General features: G+C 44.3%; 1 protein-coding gene across 4 annotated transcripts in view; it reads right to left on the bottom strand.

Annotated features, from left to right (window-relative positions):
* The window catches only part of ABTB1 (ankyrin repeat and BTB domain containing 1), a 38,703-nt gene extending 19,039 nt beyond the window's left edge, over positions 1-19,664 (bottom strand). The window contains exons 1-7 of one of the 4 annotated variants that reach the window (XM_034775445.1): positions 19,464-19,663; positions 13,892-13,954; positions 12,037-12,092; positions 8,005-8,149; positions 5,207-5,366; positions 4,027-4,072; positions 2,787-2,903 (exon numbers count right to left, since the gene is read on the bottom strand). In XM_034775445.1, coding sequence (XP_034631336.1) covers positions 2,787-2,903; positions 4,027-4,072; positions 5,207-5,366; positions 8,005-8,149; positions 12,037-12,092; positions 13,892-13,954; positions 19,464-19,519 — 643 coding nt within the window. In that variant the 5' untranslated portion in view covers positions 19,520-19,663. Of the gene's footprint in view, positions 1-2,786; positions 2,904-4,026; positions 4,073-5,206; positions 5,367-8,004; positions 8,150-12,036; positions 12,093-12,212; positions 13,749-13,859; positions 13,955-19,463 lie in introns of those variants that run through there. The other 3 variants (XM_034775446.1, XM_034775447.1, XM_034775448.1) reach the window with 3 other exon arrangements.
* Positions 19,665-22,510: the final 2,846 nt, after the last annotated feature.

The following is a 22,510-nucleotide window of genomic DNA, read 5'->3' as shown; positions in this document are numbered from 1 at the left end:
GTGTGTGTGTGTGTGTGTGTGTGTGTGTCTGTTCACACACAAAACACACCAAGTCTAAATTATCTGACTGTTCCACTTTAAATCAGGCATAAGAACATAAGAACGGCCGTACCGGGTCAGACCAAAGGTCCATCTAGCCCAGTATCCTGTCTGCCAACAGTGGTCAATGCCAGGTGCCCCAGAGGGAGTGGACCAAGAGGGAATGATCAAGTGATCTCTCTCCTGCCATCCATCTCCATCCTCTGACAAACAGAGGCTAGGGACACCATTCCTTACCCATCCTGGCTAATAGCCATTAATGGACTTAACCAGCATGAATTTATCCAGTTCTCTTTTAAATGCTGTTATAGTGCTAGCCTTCACAACCTCCTCAGGTAAGGAGTTCCAAAAGTTGCCAGTGCGCTGCATGAAGAAGAACTTCCTTTTATTTGTTTTAAACCTGCTGCCTATTAATTTCATTTGGTGACCCCTAGTTCTTGTATTATGGGAATAAGTAAATAACTTTTCCTTATCCACTTTCTCCACATCACTCATGATTTTATGTACCTCTATCATATCCCCCCTTAGTCTCCTCTTTTCCAAGATGAAGAGTCCTAGCCTCTTTAATCTCTCCTCATATGGGAACCATTCCAAATCCCTAATCATTTTAGTTGCCCTTTTCTGAACCTTTTCTAGTGCCAGTATATCTATTTTTAGATGAGGAGACCACATCTGTACGCAGTATTTGAGATGTGGGCGTACCATCGATTTATATAAGGGCAATAATATATTCTCAGTCTTATTCTCTATCCCCTTTTTAATGATCCCTAACATCCTGTTTGCTTTTTTGACCGCCTCTGCACACTGCGCGGACATCTTCAGAGAACTATCCATGATGACTCCAAGATCTTTTTCCTGACTTGTTGTAGCTAAATTAGCCCCCCATCATATTGTATGTATAGTTGGGGTTATTTTTTCCAATGTGCATTACTTTAAATTTATCCACATTACATTTCATTTGCCATTTTGTTGCCCAATCACTTAGTTTTGTGAGATCTTTTTGAAGTTCATTACAGTCTGTTTTGGTCTTAACTATCTTGAGCAGTTTAGTATCATCTGCAAACTTTGCCACCTCACTGTTTACCCCTTTTTCCAGATCATTCATAAATAAGTTGAATAGGATTGGTCCGAGCACTGACCCTTGGGGAACACCACTAGTTACCCCTCTCCATTCTGAGAATTTACCATTAATTCCTACCCTTTGTTCCCGGCCTTTTAACCAGTTCTCAATCCATGAGAGGACCTTCCCTTTTATCCCATGACAACTTAATTTACGTAAGAGCCTTTGGTGAGGGACCTTGTCAAAGGCTTTCTGGAAATCTAAGTACACTATGTCCCCTACATCCCCCTTGTCCACATGTTTGTTGACCCCTTCAAAGAACTCTAATAGATTAGTAAGACACGATTTCCATTTACAGAAACCATGTTGACTATTGCTCAACAGTTTATGTTTTTCTATGTGTCTGACAATTTTATTCTTAACTATTGTTTTGACTAATTTGCCCGGCACCGACGTTAGACTTACCGGTCTGTAATTGCCAGGATAACCTCTAGAGCACTTTTTAAATATTGGCGTTACATTAGCTAACTTCCAGTCATTGGGTACAGAAGCCGATTTAAAGGACAGGTTACAAACCTTAGTTAATAGTTCCACAAGTTCACATTTGAGTTCTTTCAGAACTCTTGGGTGACTGCCATCTGGTCCCGGTGACTTGTTAATGTTAAGTTTATCAATTAATTCCAAAACCTCCTCTAGTGACACTTCAATCTGTGACAGTTCCTCAGATTTGTCACCTACAAAAGCCGGCTCAGGTTTGGGAATCTCCCTAACATCTTCAGCCGTGAAGACTGAAGCAAAGAATCCATTTAGTTTCTCCGCAATGACTTCATCGTCTTTAAGCGCTCCTTTTGTATCTCGATCATCAAGGGGCCCCACTGGTTGTTTAGCAGGCTTCCTGCTTCTGATATACTTAAAAAACATTTTGTTATTACCTCTAGAGTTTTTGGCTAGCCGTTCTTCAAACTCCTCTTTGACTTTTCTTATTACATTCTTGCACTTAATTTGGAAGCATTTATGCTCCTTTCTATTTGCCTCACTAGGATTTGACTTCCACTTTTTAAAGGAAGTCTTTTTATCTCTCACTGCTTCTTTCACATGGTTGTTAAGCCACGGTGGCTCTTTTTTAGTTCTTTTACTGTGTTTCTTAATTTGGGGTATACATTGAAGTTGGGCCTCTATTATGGTGTCTTTAAAAAGCGCCCATGCAGCTTGCAGGGATTTCACTTTAGTCACTGTACTTTTTAACTTCTGTTTAACTAACCCCTTCATTTTTGCATGGTTCCCCCTTTTGAAATGATTCAGGCGTTTCTAACATGCAGAGAAAACCTGAGCCACCACTGTAACCCACTAGCTCTCTGATTATAGGGACTTTGAAACATGCTCCTCAGTGCTCTCTTGTGGTTGCTGGACTACTCAATAAAGCCTTGCTGCCAGGGTCCCCACTACTATGATGTACACTTGTTCACGGTTCAGACACGGAGTACTACAGAAGTTGCCCCGCAAGGAAGTGAAAGACCTATTCTGCTAACAGCTATGCATAGAACTACTCAGGGTTCCCCCCCCCCCATTAGTTTATGAGTGCCGCAGGTGCCCCATTGGTGGAACGTCCATTGTCATGATCTCCCTTCCCACTCCAAAAGGAAAAACAAACATAATGAAAAGACGCAGCTATTAAAGGGGAGCTCACCAAATTCATAGACCTTTTTACACTTGATCTCCAAATCCTCGATGAGATCCTGAAGCCGACACTGTTTGGCTAGTCTCTTGCAATCATTCACATATTCTACATCAATGTCTAGACGACCTGCCAAAGAGAAACACCAAGATTCTATCAGCCAGTTCCCTGACCTCGCACCAGTCACCATTTACTTACTTAGGCATAAAAATGGCTAATCTATAGACAAGGGACTGGATTGCCTGACGGAGTGCTAATGGGCTATGCAGCCTCACTTCTGGATCACTGGTATGAATCTAGCTCAAGTGTCATTACAGCAGTGCAAATTACTATCTGTTGACTGCTGAGTGGCTGAACCAAATTCGGTGAATATCAGCTCAATTCCTCAGTTGTCCACACTGCAGCTGGACCCACACTTGACAGTCTCAGCAAAGAGGCCAAAAACTGAATGGATCTCAGAGACAAAACTTCATTTTCTCTGGAAGAACAGAGATGAGGGGCAGGGCGGTGGAAGCTTGCATTGCTGCTGCCATCATGTTCTGGCGTGAGAAAGGACTTTGGTCTCAATCTTTCAGAAGCACCAAATTTACTAAAAAGCATTTTAAAGTGCGCACTGAGGAAAGCTAACCCTAAAGAGATAAGCAGTTATTGTTTTCTGGTGAAGAAACTCAGATGCCTTAGTAACATTTCCCTTACAGTACATATTGGAAGTTTAATTTAGGGCACCACCCTGTGGTCTGAGGGAATATTGCACTTGCATTCCCTAGAATACAAAATACTTGGTTAATACTGGCTGAAGGTTTAAGAACAACAACTTCTGCTGGAACAACGGTAACAAGTTGTAGTCAAACCATTCAGCAGTCAGGGCTGCCAGATACAAAATGCTCACAAGCCAGTGTACAAAGGGAAGATCATCCGCTTAGATGGCACACGTATTTTTATTATCCTAGAGAAGGTACATTTCCCACATCTGTCCACTCAACCAAAGTTGATTTTTATTGACTCCCCAGTTACTGGCAGAACCGCAACTGGTAGGAGGTACAAATATGCATTTACACCAGCTTTCCACAACAACATGGAATTGCTCATACTCCTTATATCTGCCAGATGACAGAGAGATTGTGTCTAAGCCATGATTACCCACCCAAACAAGCTTGTCTAGAAGCCTTTGCCACCCAAACAGTGCCATGGCAAAGAGGCGCTGACTACTGCATTCCAACATGCATGCACATGTCAAGCAGCAGCAACATACCTGTGTAAAGATACTGCAGGAGGGAGCCAAAGGCCGCTGGGTTGATCTAAAATAAGACATGAAAAGGTCACCTATATAAAGCACACACATTTATCCAAGGAGCTTGAAACGTCAATACAGATGTATATATATGACCTAACTAAAGTGATAGTACATTACACACTAAGGTAAAGGTCAGGGGATTATGTTCAAGAAAAGGACTCTAGAATGCAAGGGAGGTAAGTGAGGATGCCTCCTTTGTGGAAACTCCAACTAGTGCAATAATAGCATTTTGATTACACACACCATTCCTCTGCTCCCTCACATAACTAGAATTCCCTCTCTATCCAGCTTACATAGATCTGTAAATATATTAACTTTTTGCTTTACCCACCCCCACCTCATGTTACACATCAGAGAATGAGGTTTCTTGCAGGGAAAGGCACAGAATCTGTGCCTGCAGAGTTGGCAGGTAACAGAGACATTGCGGCTCACATCTAAGAAGGCAACTACAGTAGAAGCACTATCACAACAAGTCATCCATTAGTCCCCACCACTTCCAACCTCCCCAGTTAAAGAGGAACTCAAGTTACAGCCTAAAGAGCAACACGGCTGGAAGGTGATGAAAACTAAGGTTGTCCTGAGAAACAGGAAGGATGTTTGCAACAGGAGAAAATCTGAGGTTTCCGACAGACAGCCAAACCACAAAAACATATGCTGGTTGAGCGTTGGTAATGGACAAGCAAAATCCACTTATGGCCTATTTAATCCTTAGCTTTTCTGCTGAGGCAACAAGTGGGAGCCAATTAGTGCCAATTACAGTGGTGATTTCTGTGGTGTGGACCACCTGTCTACTGGGAATTAGACAAAGGCTCAACTCATTTCACATAAGGGTCACCAAACAAGCTGGCAGACAGTAACAGCTCTTTTATTACTGACCTGAGCTGAATTTGAACCAATGCCAGAGGTGAAATGAGAGGAATCTGACAGCATACAGCTTACAGCTTTCAGTGTATCAGAGTAAGAAGCCATTTTAGTGCACAAAGTGTTCCATCTCCCTCTGAGTTCTGGAGCTGTTCTGTGTTATGGAAGGAGTCAACTATGGAAATTACCCCTGAAACTTCCTTTTCAACCTCACTTTCCTCAGAGAAAAAATATCTAAGATGTGGGGGGGAAAAACCTGAAGCGTGGTTCTCCTCACCAATGGGTGCTTTAATGCTATCATGTTCTTCCCTTTCCACTTGGTCTCAAACATTTCTGCAAAGTACACGCTGCGGGCACTAAGGATGCAGCGGTGGGCACAGAAGGATTTCCCATGGACGATGAAGACAATGTCGCTTTGGTAACCCTGTTCCAGAAGCCTGGAAGGGAAAAAGAAAGAGGGGAAGATAAAATCGGCTGCACCGAATGAGGAAGGAGAAAAGTGAAGGAGGAGAGGGAAGCTTTCACACACTGGGGAAACAGGCAATTTGTGAACATCTTGCTCTTTAAGGAGACACTGTTAAGATTAAGAGTGTTGCAGTTTTTCTTCAGTACTTATATAGCCCTCATTATCATAAAATCTGAGTGTCTCACAATCTGTAATGCATTATCCATACAACATCCCCACAAGGAAGGCATTATCCCCATTACAGATGGGGAACTGAGACAAAGGGCTGGTCCACACTAATCCCCCACTTCGAACTAAGACACGTAACTTCAGCTACGTGAATAACGTAGCTGGTCGAAGTATCTTAGTTCGAACTTACCGCGGGCCCACACGCGGCAGGCAGGCTCCCCCGTCGACTCCACGTACTCTTCTCGCGGAGCATGAGTACCGGCGTCGACGGCGAGCACTTCTGGGATCGATCCGGGATCAATTTATCGCGTCTAGACAAGATGTGATAAATCCATCCCAGAAGATCGATTGCTTACCACCGGACCCGGAGGTAAGTATAGACGTACCCACAGAGAGGCAAAGAGGCTTGCCAAGTCCACACAGGACACCAACCATTGTACTGTCCTTCCTACTGATATCTCACCTAAGTACAAATGAAAGATGAATGAATTTACTTTTCAGCATTATTGCCATTTGTTACAATTTTAACTTTAGCTCCATTTGAAAAACGAACGTGGAACGTAGCCGGTTTCACCCTGGTTCTGGTGAATTAGCTCAACAATGCAACATCTGAGATATTTAAATCAACTTTTCAAAATTGTACTTACCTGGGGAGAGTAATTTTTTGCAAAAACAATCAAGCTATTTTTTCTGGTTTCCCTGCAGGGTTAAAAATGGAAACTAAGGGGGAAATTCCCAGCTCCCAATGGGACTCATTTGCTTCCAGTATTTGAAGGTACCGACTTTAAAATCATGATTTTTTTTAAAAGTCTATTAAAATCTATTTTAGATCAGTTTTAGACATACTTATGGCTCCGTTGAGCCCCTTGTAATTGGATTCATTGTAACTAAAGTAACATAATATATAGAGACTATTAAAAGATTTTAAGATTATTGTACATTCTTTTTATGTTCTGTAAAGTAAATGGCATACAGTGAACACATAACAGTGCAGTATGAAGGTGTCATCAGCTGGTTGGGGATGCGTGGCTCACTTGTGGATTGCCCATTTCCCCACTAATGTGAGCATCCCAAATTCGTGCTAACAAAGCCCGTATGCCACACCTCATTATAATGCCTTCCCTACGTTTTTTGTATTTAGCGAAATGGGAGTACAAGGTGCACTTGGGAACTTTTAGTGTGTAGCAGCAGGGTCCACACAGACACTTAGGCTACATCTACACTATGAGCTGGGGGGGTGAGTGCCGGTGTGCAGAGACATACTTGTGCTAGCTCTCATGAGAGCTAGCACACTAAATATAGAAGTATAGCTGCAGTAGCACAGACAGTGGTGAGCAGTGGTACTCTGAGTACTCACCCTTCTGAACCCCAGGGGTACGTACTCAGCACAGCTAGCCTGTGAAACTGCTCCCCATGCTACTCCAGCTAGGCTATTATTTTTAAGCACACTAGAGCTTGATGAGCGCTAGCATGGGTATGTCTATAGGAGCTGGGAACCCCAACCCTAGCTCTACCACGGATACAGCCTTAGCGCACAGCATGCTACAGTGGGGAAAATTTACACCCCAGCTTGTCATGAACTAAGTGTGTGTACAGACAAGCCTTAAGCATTTCCATTCTAATGGGCCTTTTTCAGGTGCTTAGAACTTTCACTTATCTTTGAAGCTGAAGTTTTCCCCATGTTTCTTCTCAGCCCAAGAGCTATATTTTTTGGAAGACTGAGCAAAGACAATTCTATCATTTTTGAATACAAAAGAGAGTGGGGAAAATCCCACACATTTGCCATTCTAAAACAAGCTAAAATTTTTTGTTTGTTTGTTTGTTTGAAAATTTAGGCCAAGATTTTCAAAAAGGACTCCTGATTTTGGCAGCCCAACTGGAGACATCTTAAAGGAGCCAGATTTTCAGGAAGTGCTTAGCACCTTCTTTCTGAAAATCAGGCTTCTTTAAGAGGCCACAAGTTGGGCACCCCCAAAATAAGGCACTTCTAATCACTGCTCACTAGTGAAAATATTGACCTTATTGCCGCAGCAGGTTAGGGGCGAAACTTAAATTTGTCTGACACGTCGTTCCAATTCACATATGCGTTTCTTGGCAACCTGATGAAAACGTGTTTTGATTTGGCAGTTAAGGGTTCAAAAATGTACGTTGCATAGGTCATGCTTTTACTATGCTCTCTCAACATTCCACTGGCCCTGCCTCTGTGTGTGTATGTAAGCTGATGGAGGTTTCTTTCAACAGCCAGATGTATGTGGTAAATGATCCGTAGGGTATGTTTTAAGCTTTGCCTAATTTGACAAGATATGTAAAAGTGTGTATAGAATGAGGCAGGGCTCTGATCAACCTGCAAATGGTTTAAGCCAGAATAGCAGATTCAAGTGGCCTAGCTGACATACAGGCTGGGATTCTGAAACGTGCTGAATACTGTCCCATCACCTTACCGTTGCAAGAAGACATCGTAATAATCTCTCTTCATGCACTTCGCTGTGATCTGCTTGTATTCCTTCAACACACGTCGGATGGCATCACTCAAAGCCCCATACAAACAACGCTCCCCATCAAAAGTGTTTGCTTCACATTTTGCACCTGCAAAATGGCAACAGGTGTAACACTGCAAGACAGACACAGCACATACACCTCTAAAAGATGGCCCCCTCGCTAAATAGAGGGAATTGTCCTATGGCTGACTATATGATTTATGAGAATCATCATCCCATGCAGAACTGGAATTCAATTGCCAAAATTAGGCTCCCCATCCATCCATACTCCAAGTTTGACCTCCCACCACTACCGCGCCTTCATGAATGAGCCAGGAGATGTTTCATGTATCTTCTGTGACATCAGGATCTGGGCCTCAGCCCTGGCATAACTCCATCATTCAAGGAGGAAGAAACTCACTGTGTGAATGGTGCTATTAGCCACAGGATACTTAAAGACCAATTTTCTGTTTTACACAGAAAGCAAGGGACCCTTTTTAAAGGTGAACCGCAAAAGTTTTATTAAAAAAGAGAATTAGAAGGAAATTTATTAGATTTCAAGAGAAATTAATAAGCTGTTTAAGTGCATTAAGTGTTTAAATACAGCATTAATGACAAATCATCTCCCTGAGATCTTGAACTGCAAGTGCCCTGGTTTGTCTGCCAGAATGAGGGATGTGACGGGTGCCTTAGTACTGAATGGACAGTCACTCATTTTGGCACAGAAAGCAGGAAGTTTGAAGGGTGTTTTGGTTTGTTTTTAAGAGAAGCTTTTGCATTTAGACTTTGGGCTTGTCTATGCTGCCTGCTGATCCGGCGGGCAGCGACTGATCCAGCGGAGGTCGATTTATCACGTCTAGTATAGACGTGATAAATCGACTGCTGAGTGCTCTCCCGTCGACTCTGGTACTCCACCAGAACGAGGAGCGCAAGCGGAGTCAATGGGAGAACATCAGCTGTCGACTTACCACAGTGAAGACACCACAGTAAGTAGATCTAAGTATGTCGATTTCCACTATGTTATTCACATAGCTGAAGTTGAGTATCTTAGATCGACCCCGCGTGGTAGTGTAGACAAGCCCTCAGACTTGCAGACTTTAAGGTCAGAAGGGACCATCGTGATCATTTATTCTCACTTCCTGCACATTGCAGGCCACAGAACTTCACCCATTCCTGAAATAGACCCCTTACCTCTGGCTGAAATCCTCAAATCATGGCTTAAAGATTTCAAGTTACAGAGAATTCACCATTTACACTAGTTTAAACCTGCAAGTGACCCGGGCCCCATGATGCAGAGGAAGGCAAAAAAAACAAACCCAGGGTCTCTGCCAATCTGACCCAGGGGGAAATTCCTTCCCAAACCCAAATATGGCAATCAGTTAGACTCTGAGCATATGGGCAAGACCCACCAGGCAGATACCTGGGAAAGAATTCTCTGTAGTAACTCAGAGCCCTCCCCATCTAGTGTCCCATCTCCAGCAGTTGGGGGCTTTTGCTACTGGCAGTCGCCGATGGGCCACATGCCATCGTAGGCAGTCCCATCATACCACCCCCTCCATAAACTTATCAAGCCCGCCTTAAAGCCGGTTAGGTTTTTTGCCCCCACTGCTCCCCTTGGCAGGCTGTTCCAGAACTTCACTCCTCTGATGGTTAGAAACCTTCATTTAATTTCGAGCCTAAACTTGTTGATGGACAGTTTACAGCCATTTGTTCTTGTGTCCAGATTGGTGCTTAACTTAAATAACTCCTCTCCCTCCCTGGCATTTATCCCTCTGATGTGTTTATAAAGAGCAATCATATCTCCCCTCAGCCTTCTTTTCATTAGGTTAAACAAGCCAAGCTCTCTGAGTCTCCTCTCAAAGTAGGTTTTCCATTCCTCTGATCGTCCTTCTCTGCACCAGTTCCAGTTTAAATTAATCTTTCTTAAATAGGGGAGACAAGGATTGCACACAGTATTCCAGATGAGGTCTCACCAGTGCCTTGTATAATGGAACTAACACTTCCCTGTCTCTACTGGAAATACCTCGCCTGATGAATCCTAGGACTGCATTAGCCTTTTTTATGGCTACATCAGATTGATGGCTCATAGTCATCCTGTGATCAACCAATACACCCAGGTCTTTCTCCTCCTCTGACATTTCCAATTGATTAGTCCACAGTTTATAGCAAAAATTCTTGTTGTTAATCCCTAAATGCATGACCTTGCACTTTGCACTATTAAATTTCACCCCATTTCTATCACTCCAGTTTACATGGTCATCCAGATCTTCTTGTATGATATCCTAGTCCTTCTCCATATTGACAATACATCCCAACTTTGTATCATCTGCAAATTGTATTAGCACACGCTCACTTTTTGTGCCAACATCATTAATAAAAATGTTAAATAAGATTGGTCCCAAGACGAATCCCTGAGGAACTCCACTAGTGACCTCCCTCCAGCCTGACAGTTCACCTTTCAGTATGACCCATTGTAGTCTCCCCTTTAACCAGTTCCTTATCCACCTTTTAATTCTCATATTAATCGCCACCTTCTCCAATTTAAATGATAATTTCCCACGTGGAACTGCATCATATGTCTTGCTGAAATCCACGTAGATTAAATCTACTGCATTTCCTTTGTCTAAAAAAATCAGTTATCTTCTAAAAGAAGGAGATCAGGTGGATCTGGCACAATCTACCTTTTGTAAAACCACGTTGTATTTTATCCCAGTTACCATTCACCTCTATGTCCTTAACTACTTTCTCTTCAAAATTGGTTCTAAGATCTTGCATACAACTGAAGTCAAACTAACAGGCCTGTAGTTTCCTGGGTCACTTTTTTCCCCCTTTCTTAAAAATAGGGAATATATTAGTAATTCTCCAGTCAGAGGGTACAACCCCCGAGTTTACAGATTCATTACAAATCCTTGCTATTGGGCTTGTAACTTGATGTGCCAGTTCCTTTAATATTCTTGGATGGAGTTTATCTGGGCCCCCTGATTTAGTCCCATTAAGTTGTTTGAGTTTGTCTTCCACCTCGGATGTGGTAATTTCTACCTTCATATCCTTTTTGCCATTAGCCACCCTGCCACTACCCTTAAGCTCTTCATTAGTCTCATTAAAAATTGAAGCAAACTATTTGTTTAGGTGTTGGGCCATACGTAGATAATCTTTAATCTCCACCCCATCCTCAATATTTAGTGGTCCCATTTCTTCTTTCCTTGTTTTCTTCTTATTGGTTTTAATTCCCTTTGCAAGGTCAAACCCTGCTTGGCTTTTGGCAGGTCTCGTTTTATCCCTACACTTTCTGACCTCTAAGAGGAAGCCTTCCTTGCTGATCCCTCCCATCTTCCATTCCTTGTAGGCATTCTGCTTTCTCTTAAGTCACCTGTTCAAGATGCTTGCTCATCCAGCTTGGTCTGCAACCCTTCCCTATGAACTTTTTCCCCCTTGTTTGGGATGCAGGCTTCAGATAGCTTCTGCCTTTACATACCGTGTCTGGAGCAAAACTTCAACAAAACAAAACAAAACAAAAAAAAGAAAGAGTAGAAAGCCACAAAGGAAGAGAAGGAAAAAGCTCACCCAGGTGATTCATTGACTAAGGTGCAGTTCTGACACGATAACAGCATTACACTCCTGGAAAAGTCTGCTGTAACTGTAGGCAGCCCTCACTAGAGCCTCTAATTCACCAGCTTCATGTGGTGAACTTACTGCCACCAGGAAAACCCCCCCCCCCCCCCCAACCACACCCACACCCACAAAAAACCTTCCCTGTAGGAAGCCCAAGAGGTAAGTGGTCTGTAAAGGGGACATTAGTAAGTTCAGCCTGACTATGGAGTCCCACAACAGTCAAGGTTTTTTAATCAGAGGTTTGATTATATTATGATGTGGCTCTGCAGGCAACAGTTAAAGTGATACAGGCTTCTACACACATCAGCAGCAAATGATAAACGGAAAGCTAGCAATGGGACAGATACTTGAAGAGAACAGCATGATCTCAACACCCTCTCTTACCACTGGCTAGAAGATAGGATACAAGCTCCTCGTGTCCACAGAGACAAGCGTAGTATCTGTTAATTAACAAGAGAAAGAAAGTCAGAATTACAAGTGAAACCTTTGTTGCTTTGAGAGTGTATCACAATGCCTCAAGAGGCCCCTATTTTCCCCAACAGGCCCCACACTGCACTAACCTGTCCTTCCATCAGTGGTGGGGTGCTTATGGTTCCTTCTGGGGTTAAACATTGGTCCTCTCTTGGAGCGTAAGGAGATTGCTCAGGAATGACCCCAGGTGCCCCCTCCATACAAAAGGCTGGACAGGTTCTGTTCTCAGCACACTCAGGTCCTCTTGGACTGCCAGGAGACCTCAGGGTCCAAACCCTAACTCAGCCCCTCGTAATGCCTCTAGGCTGCCAAACTTGATTCATTCGTTTATTTCACGTGCACCCAGCAATTCCATGCCCCACTGCCCCAAACACACTCCTGCTTCTTCAGCAGGCACATTCATTATTGCATACTTAGAATGCTGTAGGCTCAACCCCATATGTCAGATGTACAGTAAACCAATGTCCCCAATTCCCTTTTAGGATGGATTTATTTTCCTTTTGGCATCTTTTCACAACCCAAGTATTTTATGCTTCTCTTGCACCTTTCAGTTGAAGATCTCAAATTGCACTATAAATATCAATTAAGACTATAACCCCTCAATGTAGTAGGTATTATCCCTCTTTTACAGACAGATAAAACTGGACCTTATAGAAAAGTCCTATAGACTGAAATACATGAGAAGCTTTATATAGGTGTTTTGAACTATCCAAAAAGCTACTGAAGAGATCTCAGTCTCTATTCAGTTCTACAGATCTTACAGTCATTTTAGAATCCTACTGGTGGTTTGGTCCCTATTGAATTCTAGAGGACTTTTCCATCAGGAAAGCAGGGAGACAGGAAATGACTTATCCAAGGTCACACAGCAAGTCAGTAACAGAGCTGGAAATTAAACTCGTAAGTCTTGACTCCTAATTCCCCAATAATCACTAGACTACGCACTCCCACTATTTCACCCACGCTGATCTCCACATCATCTTCCATGCCCTGTCTACTATGCCTCTGCTCTTTTCCCTGGAGTCCCTCTGCAAGCACACTTCTGCCAGGAGGCCTGTAAACCTTCATCCTGCCTTCACAAAAACATCCAAAAATAGTTCTAAACTGTCATGGAACAAGACACATGCTTAGCCTCAACTCGCCTTCATTCTTATTGCATCCCATCTCCCTTCCTTTGTCTATATGTTGCCTATTTGGATTGTAAACTTTCAGGGACTCATGTTTTTTACGAGTGTGTCTGGGGACCAACTGAGATCATGTGTCTCACACACTTTTGGCACTCAAACACCACCACCGCCTTCATCTTTACTGCTTAACTTTTGTACAAACTTTCTGGAAGATATTTAGTCTTCAGAATACACTGCAGATGTCTCAAGGCACTTTGGAATCCGCATATTATGTGCACAGAGCTCCCACCAGACTTCAATAGTGAACATGGTATTCTTCACTCCCTGTCCCACACTGATGTGCAGAGTTCCTGTACACCTCTAAATCAGTCACTACGCCCCACTCCAGAGGCGGAGGCAGTGATACATTGTCTGCCTTGGGATTCTTCTGGCACTTCCATAGCATGTCCCATTCAGATTATTATATCCACTGCCTCAGTGGCTAGACAAGGAAGCACCTGGCTGCACAAAATGCACAAAGGGGAGAATAAAATATTCAGCAGACATCCAACCAGGCAGGATTCCTAGAGATTTCATATATGTAATCTCCCACCTTCCCCCCCACCCAAATACCTCACACTGGAGCTCTAGTCTGTAACACTCACAAAGGGGTACTGTCCCATTTATCCCGAACATTTATTTCCACATCTCTCTGTTCAAGAAGATATCTGAAAGAGAAGAAAGAAAAAGCTCGTAAGTTATAACTTCTTCTAGACACTTGTTATGTCACATTTTCCCCTCTAGAAGATGTAGCTTTGGGTTTGTACAGTAATAACTATCAAAAGGTTCCCTGGATTCTTTAACTTCCAACTGGGCAACCACCAGAGATGGTTAGAAAGGATCTCAGTTTAACACCCCACTTGAGGGACAGCAGCTGTACCCAGGCAGTCTGTCTCAATGATACGGCATTGTGGTGTCAGTGCTGGCTCTGACTTGAAGTTCTGATAGTGGACTCAAATCCACAACCTTCTGAGCCTAAGGTGACAAATCACTGACCAAGCCAGATGATTTAAAAAACCACCTCCAAGTTCTTCTGCAACAGTTGTTGCTGAGCAATTACTTATAACTGAACACACACACACACACACACACACACACAAAATCTTAAAACATAACATAGCCAAAACAGAATTTATTTTCTTCCTGCCCACTTCCAGAATTCTCTACCACAGTTGACAACAATACCATCCTCCCTGTCACTAGGGGTTATAATGGACTCCTCTCTCCCTTGCCCCACACATCCAGGCCATAGCCAAATCCCGCCACTTCTTGCTCCTCGACATCTCCAAGACCGGTCCTTTTCTTCCCATTCCCACAGACACATCTCCTATTCAGTGTCCCATTATAGCCTGCCCCGACTACTGCAACATCCTCCTCTCTGGCCTTCTGAGCACACATCGGCCCCCTTCAGTCCATACAAAACATTCAAGTCATTTTCCTTGCCCATCACTCCTCTCTTTGATTCCTTCCATCTGCTACTGCACCAAAAAGTTGATTCCTCTAACCACCTTCAAAGCTCTACATAACTCTGCCCTTCCTTACTTAGCCACTACTGTAAAGCTTCACATTACCTCCTCATCTGCTCCACTCTGCCAGCATTCCCAGCCTGGTCCACTTCTCCCACAACTGCCTCCATCCCTTCCTTCATGCATTGCCTGAACCTGGTACAATTTCCAAGAGCTCATCTGGAAGGCCCCACCACTGTCCACAATTAAGTCTCTCAAAGATCCACTTCTGCTGCGCTGCTCACAGTAAGGTGTGCTAACTTGCATACGAACGGTCTATTCTTGTTTCCCTAACCTCTGTCTATTTGCCTGTTTGTCCTTAGATTGTGTGCTCCTCAGAGCAGAGGTCACCCTTCTGGAGCATTTGGAAATGACCTATGACATCCTGGGTACTCTCATAGATAAACAATAAAGTAGAACTGAAAGACATGAAACAAAATTATGGACTCAACTCATAATCAGTGCTGTTACAATCCATAACAAAATGTGGACCTATGGATTTATCATTATTTATCATTACAGTGAGCAAGGAAGGCAAAGAGTCACGAGAGCTGGTAACAGTACAGAACGCTTCCTTTGCTCTCCAGCTGAGCCTGGCTCTTAAATTAACGTATCCTCTTCTAGTTTTGTCTAAGGCTGAACAGTAGGGTGAACTGATTCACAAGGTACTGTGCTATGTAACTGTTTCATGTACAAGGGAGCAGATTTACTTTCAGAACTAAAGTAACTGACTTTAATACTGCTTGCTATAGAAACCACAGACTCTTCTCCATCCCAAATGTTTCTGCTGGGGATTAAAAGGCCTGTTCTCTTTTTTACAAGCATAACACATGATTTAACAAGAACGTTGTTGTTTCTGCTCACGAGATTAATAAATTATCCATTATTTATATTACAGCAGCACCTAGAGGCCCCAACTGAGACCAGCACTCCATTGTGTTAAGCACTATATATATACAAAGTGGGAGACAATTCCTGCCCCAAAGAGCTTACAATGAAAATACACAAACCGAGGGAAAACTGGAGGGGAAACTGAGGCACAGAGTAATATAGTGCCTGGCCCAAGGTCTCCCAGCTGGTCAGCGGCAGAGCCAAGAAAAGAATGTTGGTCTGCTAACTAGTTCTGGGTCCCCTGCCTAGACCATGCTGCCTCACTACAGGAGAACAGACTTGAGCAATTTTCCCCCAGGTCAGATTGGCAGAGATTCTGGAGGGGGGGGTTGCCTTCCTCTGAAGCATAGGGCATGGGTCACTTGCAGATTTGAACTAGAGTAAATGGTGGATTCTCTGTAACTTGAAATCTTTAAATCATGATTTGAGGATTTCAGTAACTCAGCCAGAGATTCAGTGGGTGGGTGAGGGTCTGTGGCCTGCAATGTGCAGGAGGTCAGACTAGATCATCACAATGTTCCCTTCTGACCTGAAAGTCTATAATTTTGAATTTAACATTCCAATGCTTCACAGAGTTACTCATACCATCAGCAAAGCAAATATTCAGCCTTTTCTTTAGATAATGGGACTGTGTTATTGATCATCATGCAAATATCCTAATAATCATTTTCCAATATTGCAGTAAAAAGTAAATTATATTTGCACTGGTATGAAATTATTCTAGAAAGAGACCAGCTGGAGAGAAAGAGAGGACTACTACAAACGGCTGCCATAGATTGGTTGCTTGTGAATGATGCACACTAGGACCAGTTGATCTGATGAAATGCTTGATCTTTAAAGAAATATATCAAACTAAAGCTAAGCCAAATACATTAGAATAGAAAAACACAGTACACCCAACAACTTGGGAAAAACTGATCTTTAAAGAAATATATCAAACTAAAGCAAAGCCAAATACATTAGAATAGAAAAACACAGTACACACAACAACTTGGGAAAAACATGTTTATAATTTTAAAAAGTGACTTTCCCCTTTGCATCCATCTCTCTCTTGGTGTTTTGACTGCTATCTAAAGTCATCAGCTGTTTCAGGCTATGAGGTCTAGCTGATATCCAGGGCTAGATAAATTAAGAATTCTCATAAATGCTAGCGCCCATACTCTCCTGACCACAGACCCAGTCAGGAAGCAACATGGTAATGGTATATTACAGGGGTCGGCAACCTTTCAGAAGTGGTGTGCCGAGTCTTCATTTATTCACTCCAATTTAAGGTTTTGCGTGCCAGTAATACAGAAAGAGACCCTCTAAAAATGTTAAAATGTAAGTCTGTAATATATAACTAAACTAATGTTGTATGTAAAGTAAGTAAGGTTTTTAAAATGTTTAAGAAGCTCCATTTAAAATTAAATTATAATGCAGAGCCCCACCCCAGACTGGTGGCCAGGACCCGGGCAGCGTGAGTGCCACTGAAAATCAGTTCGCATGCCACCTTTGGCACGCGTGCCATAGGTTGCCTACCCCTGGTATATTACAAAGTCAGACTGTTAAATTTAGGCAGCCCAATTAAATGAGCATTCAGTAATAAAGGGAAAATGGCATGCTGTGTAATAGGAGAAAGAACACATTTCTTAGTATCCTCTTACAAAATTCCTGGTCCATTTTAGAGTTATTTAATTAAAGCAAAACTATTAAAATAGAGAGGTGTAGAGAGAAAGTCAAACATGCTCATGGTAACAAACTTTACTGTTACATGGAAACTATCCTAGAGCACTTTTTGTAAAGGAAGCACAACTCTGGTTCTAGCTAGCAGGGATAACACTGTTACAGATGCAAGGAACTCCTTAGAAAAGAGAACACAATCACAAGAAGTTGTTCTATTTACACATCCATTCTTCTTTGTTGTGCATGTGAATATTTCTATATTAATATTTTGTGACATATCTATTTAATTAGAATCTTCTTTAGCGCCTCTCATCAGATATCAAACAGTTCATTCCTCAAAACCAGTGGAAACTAAGCAAGTATTAGCCCATACAGATAGGTAAGACACAGAGTGTACATCTATACTGAGATAAAAAACCTGCAGCATGGAGTCTCAGGTCTATATTGCAATTAAAAAACACATGGCTGACCCATGCCAGCTGACTCGGGCTCACAGGGCTCTGGCTGTGGGACTGTTTAATTGTGATGCAGATGTTCAGGCTCGGGCTGCAGCCCAGGTGCTAGGACTCTGCAAGGTGGAAGGGTCCCGTAGCAGGGGCTGCAGCCCAGCCTGAGCCCGAACATCTACACTACAATTAAATAGCCCCACAGCCCAAGCCAGCCGCAGGGTTTTTAATTGCAGTGCAGACATACCCTGAGAGCCTGGGTCAGCTGACTCAGGTTCAGGCTGTGGGGCTAAAAATAGCAGTGTACACATTCAGGCTCGGGCTGGAGCCCACGCTGTGAGACCCACTCCCTCAAGGGGTCTCAGAGCCTGGGCTGCAGCCTGACCCCAAACATCTACATTGCAATTTTATAACCCCACAGCCCAAGCCCTGTGAGCCTGAGTCAGCTGACCTGGGCCAGCAGCAACCCTGCTGCTGGTCTTTTATTGCAGTGGAGACATACCCAAAGGGATTAGATGTCTTCTCCAAGGTCACACAGTGAGCCAGTGTCAGACCTGGGGTAAGTACTCAGAAGTCCCTCTGCCTACCCATCATACCTCAGAGACAGCATGGGACTAGCAGCCAGGATTCTTGGGTACTAACCCCAGCTGTACAACTGAATCACTGGGGGTGACCCTGGGCAAGGTATTCAACTTTTCTGTGCCTCAGTTCCTGGGCTGTAACAGGAAAGTGTTGATGCTGACTCCCTCACAGGATGTCAGGAAGTTAGTGCACATAAAGCATTTTGAAGAGATGAAGTATTATAGAAATGCCTAGTAATATCATACCACTGCTTCAGCTCAGCCACCTCCTACTCCCTGTGCAATGCTCCCACCTCTCTGATCCCCAGCCTATTCCCAGAGTTGATACTGGTTTTACGGAATGGTGAAAAGTCACATAACAGGAGTGTGCCACACACCTACCCCCTCTTGACTCTATATGTGGGGGAGGTGCTCGCAGCTATCCCACAGACCAGCAGAACTTACTGGGAGCAGCAAGCGGGACTGCTCTCTCCTGGCCCCTTTCCAGCTGTCTTTGCCACCAATAATCCCAGCTCCCTATTGCTCTTTGCAACCCCTACCTTCCATTTTCTGCTGCCTCTCCCCGCTTCTTTCTCTATGACGCCCCCGGCCCTGGCCACCCCATGTCCTCTCCCCCTATTCCCCTTCAGCTCCAACTTCTGCCCCTCTCCCTGTGCCCCCAAGGCCTTGCCTGTATCCCCCGTGCCCTGGCCCATACCGCTCTCCCTGTGTCCCCACACCCTGGCCTTTATCCCATGGGCCCCTCTCCCAGTGCCCCCACGCTTTGGTCTGTATCCCCTGTGCCCCTCTCTGGGGGCCCCCACAACCTGGTCTATGTGCCCCTCTCCCCGGGGCCCCACAACCTGGCCTGTATGCCCCACTCCCCGGGGTCCCACAACCTGGCCCGTATGCCCCGTGCCCCTCTCCTCGGGGCCCCATAACCTGGCCCGTATGCCCCAGGCCCCTATCCCTGGACCCCCCCAGGGCCTACTGGCCTGTATCCAAGTCCCAGCCCTACGTTTCCTGCACCCCCTTTTCCCAACCTCCCCATAAGGCCCGGCTCCCCGTGCCCTTCCCCCGACCGCTCCGGCCCCGGGCCCTGCCCAGCCTCACCGCACTCGGCTCACGTCCCCCTTCTTGCAGCTGGTGAACAGGTCGCTGGTGTCCATGGCCGGGGCGAGGGGCGGCGGCGCCGCATTGGCTCTGCCTGGGGGACCGGGCCGGGGACAGGGACGGGACGGACCAGGCCAGGGCAGCCGAGCGGCGGCGGATGTAAACACTGCGGCGGGCGGAGGGGCGCTGACACCGCGAAGCCCGGCCCCGCGTCCCGCCCCCGTCCCGCCCCGGCGCTCGGGCGGAGCGAGGAGTCCGAGAACCAACCCCTCGTCCCGGGGCGGGCGGTTCTAGAACGACGCCGCTCTAGAACATGGCCGGGGGGGCCTCCCCGTTTGTTCTAGACCGTGCGGGGCTGCCGCGAGCTCTAGAATGGGCTGGGAGCGTTCCGCTCAATATCGTGCCCCGTGGGAGGGGGCATTGCTCTGGAATGCTTTCTGTTGTACTGGATCTAAAACAACATACCCCGCGTGCCTTCAGCCAGCTGTAAAGAACCACAGATGTTCTCGAAAATGGGGGAATGGATGGGTCTGCTCTAGTCCATGATGTGGTGTCTAGAACATGCTCTAGATTAGAAGACTGAGCATTTGGGCTCTACTCGGTCTCCACACAGTTGTCTGCTCATTGGGTTAGAATATGCCACACAGGCTCTCCAGGCAGCATTCTAGATAGGGGTTCTGTGTAAATGCTCAGGAACATGATGTTCCCAAAAGGCTCTATACAGTTTTCTCATGTGCTGTGCTCCTACAAGGCATATAGCTGCAGTCTATATAAACCACAGCTATCCTGCTTCACTCGAAGTTGATCTTTCAATACCCAAGATCTGACTTTGCTTTGATACCCAAAACTTGTACTCTCTTTAACTGTACCAGTATAGTTAAAGCCGTACAACTCCCCCTAGTGTGGACACAGTTATGTCAGTGTAAAAGTGCTTATGTGGGTTTAATTTATTCTAGTATGGGAAGGGGAATAAATTAACCCAGGAGTATGTCTACACTACAGAGACTACACTGGCATAGCTAGGTTCCCAGAGCTATGCCAGAATAATCCTGTAGTGCAAACGCAGTCTACAAAGACAGAAGAGGTGGGTTTTTCCTTCAGTGTAGGAACACTACCTCCCCGAGCTACTATAACTACATCAACAGAAGCATTCTTTCATCAACATACCTTCATATACACTGGGGGTTAGGTCAACATAGCTTCAGCACTAGGGGTGTGTGTATTTTTCACACCCCTGACTGGTGTCGCTATGTCAGCATAATTTGTAAGTGTAGACTAGGCCCTAGTGCAGTGGTTCCCAAACTGGGGTTTGCGAAATGTTACAGGGGGTTCTCGGGGAAAAAATCCCTAATGGTGGACAGAGCTGTCCCTAGGGACCCCGGGCAGCACGGGGCCAGCAGCCCAGAGCCCCTGGATTTCCAAAAGCTAAGGAGATCAAAGCAAGCATATCTATCACACTGAGGAGATTTAAACTTCAAGACTCCTTATAAGAAACGGAAAGGGAGGTGGATATTTTTTGCTGTTTTTAAAATTAAATAGACAGCTAGTGTTGTTTTTAAAATTATTATGAAGAACAAGTTGAAGCTTTGTTGTAACGTGCGTTGTTTGCCTGGACTGCTCAAGACCTGAATGCTTGTGTGGGAGGAACTCTTCGAGTTGACTTCTTAAATACCTTCCTGCTGTTTCACATCTGATACTCCTTGATGAAACATAGGAACCTTGTCTTATAACAGGCTTATTCAAAGTGATACAAGCTACGAAAGTGAGATCTTGGAAGAGTGTTGCCGTTTTCATAATGTAATAAAAATACTGTAATGATAAATAATAATTAATAATAAATAGTGTGTAATCATTATGTCATAAAAACAAATTGTGTATTTCCAAGATCCCTGCTTTTATAATTTATACTCAGTAAAGGAGAAAATCCCTGGAAATATTAATTTTTAGGAGGGGGGTAGTGATACTTGACATTTTCGTGAAAGAGGTTCACAGGTTGTTAAAGTTTGGGAACCACTGCCCTAGTATGAGTACAGTAACCGTGTCCATGCTAGAGGTTTTACCAGTGCAACTATTACTCCTGTGGGAATTCTGCGCCACTGCGCGTGCACATAATTAATGAGCCGCACATACTTTTAATTTTTTGCGCAGATAAAAGTTTCTGCTGGAAAGTTGCCCACCAGAGGGAGCTGTGGTGCTGCAACAGAGCAGCCTCCCCCTCCAGACCCAGGAGAAAAAACTTCGGCTGGAAAGTTGCAGCAATTCTGCCTTTTGCCCAACAGAGGGCACTGTGGCAATAGACCTTAGCAGCAGCTACCGGCCAGCTAGGGAAGAGAAAGAGCCTGTAGTGCAATGGTTCCCAAACTGGGGGTCGTGAAATGTTACAGGGGGTTCTTGGGGAAAAATTCCCTAATGACAGACAGAGCTGTCCCTAGGGACCCCGGCACAGGGCCAGCAGCCTGGAGCCCCTGGACTTCCAAGAACTAAGCAGATCAAAGCAAGTATATCTATAACACTGAGGAGATTTCAACTTCAAGACTCCTTATAAGAAATGGAAAGGGAGGTGGATATTTTTTGCTGTTTTTAAAATGAAATAGGCAGCTAGTATTGTTTTTAAAATATTATGAAGAACAAGTTGAAGCTTTGTTGTAACGTGCGCTGTTTGCCTGAACTGCTCAAGACCTGAATGCTTGTGTAGGAGGAACTCTGTAAGTTGGCTTCTTAAATACCTTCATGCTTGTTTCACATCTGATACTCCTTGATGAAACATAGGAGCCTTGTCTTATAACAGGCTTATTCAAAGTGATACAAGCTACGGAAGTGAGATCTTGGAAGAGTGTTGCCATTTTCATAATGTAATAAAAATACTGTAATGATAAATAATAATAAATAGTGTATAATAAGCATGTCATAAAAACAAATTTTATAGTTCCAAAGATCACTGCTTTTGTAATTTATACTCAGATAAAGGAGAAAATCCCTGGAAATATTCATTTTTAGGAGGGGGTTTGTGAGACTTGACATTTTAGTGAAAGGGGTTCACAGGTTGT

Source organism: Trachemys scripta, chromosome 7 (genome assembly GCF_013100865.1).
Source record: "Trachemys scripta elegans isolate TJP31775 chromosome 7, CAS_Tse_1.0, whole genome shotgun sequence".
In the NCBI taxonomy this organism is placed as follows: Eukaryota; Metazoa; Chordata; order Testudines; family Emydidae; genus Trachemys; species Trachemys scripta.
Note: the sequence above shows the minus strand (reverse complement) of the source record. Positions and strands in the feature narration are given on the sequence as shown.